We start from the raw sequence: 3,222 nt of genomic DNA, 5'->3' as shown, positions 1-3,222 counted from the left end.
TACATTACTCCTACCCATCTTCCAATAAATAAAAGGTAATTGTAAACTCTGAACATGCCGATCCCAAAAGATTGACAGGTCCCATGTTACTTTTTCAAATAAGACCCTTAAAATATTTTACAATAACGATTAATTTGTGAAATTTGAAATTATAAGAGATCTACAAGGTTTTTTTACAACAATTCATCATGAAAAATGATAAAAGTACTATCAAAATCTTCGTTTGTAACTTTTTCCACCACTTTTTCGAGAACCAACTGAAAAATGTATGTTACCTTCAAACGAAAATGTCATTAGAGTATAAAAGTCGTACATGGATGGACTTGAATAACATTCATGTGTGGGGCTACTAAATTTTGAGACCCTGTAACGTCACATACCACACTTATACATGGACAGGACTGACTCCAAAGATAGGAAAAATGAAGCAAATTACAAGTACTTTTCAAACACGGCTTTATTATGTTAAAAACTATAAACCTCATTAGACGGAACTGAATCTTATATAACTGTAAAGAGTCCAGTAACCAACAAATTTGTTTCCAACATTGTTGCTTCTTTTCTTTTTCCATTCATTATAAAACAGTGACTAAACACCAAGATAGAACATCCATGGAGATTCAATTACATCTTGGATGATGGTTTCTTCCGCCCGGCTATGAATTCTTGCATCTTCTTGAACTGCTCCAGAGTCATTCCATCGTAGTATTTATGACCCCTCTCCTGCAAAAAACCAAGATTTTTTATCAAGAAAATTAACTCTATCTGTTCCACAACCACACAGAAACCTACGACGGTAGAACATGGATTCTTTAAAGGAATCGTGTATCACTACTCATCTATCTTTTTAATTTACCACCATTGATGTGGATTGACGACTTCAACTTAATTTCCCAAACCAGCTGAAAGTTCAAACTAACAGTTCTTAAACCTGTTCTTCAGATACCAATGACTTAGCCATGTGTATACCAATGATCAACCATTGGCGTACAAAGTTCGTACCTTCAGAAGGCAAACTTCAGCTTATTCAGTAACTGCTGTTCATTGTCCAGAACTGGTGCAGCCATTTCTTCTGAAAAGTGTCTTGGACATAATTAACAATCTAGTTTTAGGTTTGACTGGACCGAGCAGCATAAATAACCCGAAGGAAAAAGACTAGCATGCAAATCAACTTGCATACCTAAATCTAAAGTACATGAGTTAAGGAACTTTTGTTCCCGGGTTAAGGTTTGCATAATTCAGCACGGTTGGCTCTTACTGCCTCAAGTCTGTTCTCTTAGGAATAGCCCTTCAGTTTTAATCCGCAGCAAGGTGATCAACTAGTCTGGAAACTCCCTGCTATCAAGTACTCTGGCAAAAATGTACTACACAACATAAGGCCAAAGCCTGTAGCGAAGAACCATTTACGATCATGGTGGATAGAAGTGAACGGCAAGTGCGTTCCCTCAGTCGGAACAATAATCATAAACCACTTGCCCTTCGAATTCTGCTTTCTCGAATAAAGTCCAGAAGGATACTAAGGCAGTAAGATACCAAGGCGGTAAATCCAGGCTCTGCATTACCAGGTTTTAAGGTAGACAAACAACAGATAATATGGAACTTTGCAGCAGATAACCACACATATCATTAATAATGTGAAGACTAAATCAGATTTTTTTTCGGTTCTTTCTATATAAACAAAACCAATGCTTATCAAAAGAAAAGATAGAGATAACTGTAAGAAATACCTTCTCCATCGCGAGACCTTGACGAAGATCCAACTTGTACCCATCATTGATCACAGACTTGTACCTGAGAACCATGTCTTGACTGTTCTTCATTATTGCTCCCGCAAGTTGTCGAGCTTTCTTCAACACTTCATCAGGCTCAACGACATAATTGACGAGCCCCAATTTCTCAGCCTCCTCAGCCGACAGAGGCATGGCCGTCAACGACACTTCCCGCGCCTTGTTTGGCCCTATAAAGCGTGCAAGCTTCTGGGATAAACCCCATGAAGGAAATATCCCGAATCTACAACCAATTGTTCAAACACACTAACATCAAACACATAATTGACACACCGATTGTTTATCTTCACAGTTTGATCAATAATTAAAAAAAGAACCTGGCGTGAGTATCAATGAAAGCTGCTCCTTTAGCAGCGACAAGAATATCACAAGCGAGTGCAATCTCGAACCCGGCAGTAATGGCAAACCCGTTGATAGCTCCGATGATGGGTTTGGGGCATTGATCCATTTGGATTACTGGATCCACCTCCGGGTCCTTAACATCACCCTTTAAAACTTGCTGGGCAGCCGTCAAATCCACGCCCGAACAGAAAGCCCGTCCTGCTCCGGTCAAGATGATGACCCGCACCGATTTGTCCTTCCCAAGTTCCTTGAAAGACTTGGCCAGATCCTCCATCATGGTTCTGGTCAACGAATTGAGAAATTTGGGTCGATTGATGGTAATAGTACCCACCCCAGCAGGATCACGGGTCACAACGATCAGTTTCTCCGGCGAGGAAGCACCCATTTTTTCTTGGAAAAGGATAAGGAATAAGTTCCGAAATTTTTTGAAAAGTTCTGAAATGATATTGTTACGGTCCTGAAAATGTCTTGGATTGCGTGAAGATATTATTATTACATCAGCATAGACGAAGAGAGGCGGTTTTACCGAAATTTAATAATGATCTGTCGTGCATTTTTTTTCTCTTAATATTATTGATCTAACACTTTCTTTCACAAAAATTAATCGTCATCTGCATCTTTACGAGATTTTGTCTAAGCTGACTTCACATCAAAAAATGCACAGATCGCTATCTCTGCCTTCGTGAGATTTCTGACATATACGTAAGACGTAAATAATGATCTGCGTCTTCCACTATTAGTACCACTCGAGCAGTTCGATTTTTAAACCCTCCCCTCCATTATAAATAAGAACTCTCTCTATGTAAACATCACAACACTAAAATTACTTTCTTATTTTTGCTTTTATCAATTTTTTTTTATTTTTGTTGTAAAGTAAAATTATTTTTTATTATGTTATATTTATTTTATATATGATTATTTGAATAAATTTTATTGTACTAATTAATTTGTATTATTTTTTTGCAGTTGTAAAATTGAAAAATGGGATTATACCTCGAAATATTTTTACCGATACGGTAACAATATAAAATTATTTTATTTAAATTATTGTGAATTTTTTTTATTTTTTTATTAATTTATATTTTAATTCATA

At 36.9% G+C, this 3,222-nt stretch overlaps 1 protein-coding gene across 1 annotated transcript; it reads right to left on the bottom strand.

Moving 5' to 3' along the window:
- Window positions 1-542: 542 nt before the first annotated feature.
- LOC120203092 (probable enoyl-CoA hydratase 1, peroxisomal) lies at window positions 543-2,551 on the bottom strand. The gene is made up of 4 exons (XM_039203446.1): window positions 2,105-2,551; window positions 1,728-2,010; window positions 612-723; window positions 543-570 (listed from the first exon to the last, which is right to left on the bottom strand). The coding sequence occupies exons 1-3, from the start codon at window positions 2,512-2,514 to the stop codon at window positions 625-627; spliced, it is 792 nt and encodes a 263-aa protein (XP_039059377.1). The 5' UTR covers window positions 2,515-2,551; the 3' UTR covers window positions 543-570; window positions 612-624.
- Between the last annotated feature and the right edge of the window lie 671 nt (window positions 2,552-3,222).

The sequence above is a fragment of the Hibiscus syriacus genome, unplaced genomic scaffold (genome assembly GCF_006381635.1).
Source record: "Hibiscus syriacus cultivar Baekdansim isolate YM2019G1 unplaced genomic scaffold, ASM638163v2 tig00009023_pilon, whole genome shotgun sequence".
Lineage (NCBI taxonomy): Eukaryota > Viridiplantae > Streptophyta > Magnoliopsida > Malvales > Malvaceae > Hibiscus > Hibiscus syriacus.
The sequence above is the reverse complement of the archived record's forward strand: the minus strand, read 5'-3'. Positions and strand labels throughout refer to the sequence as shown.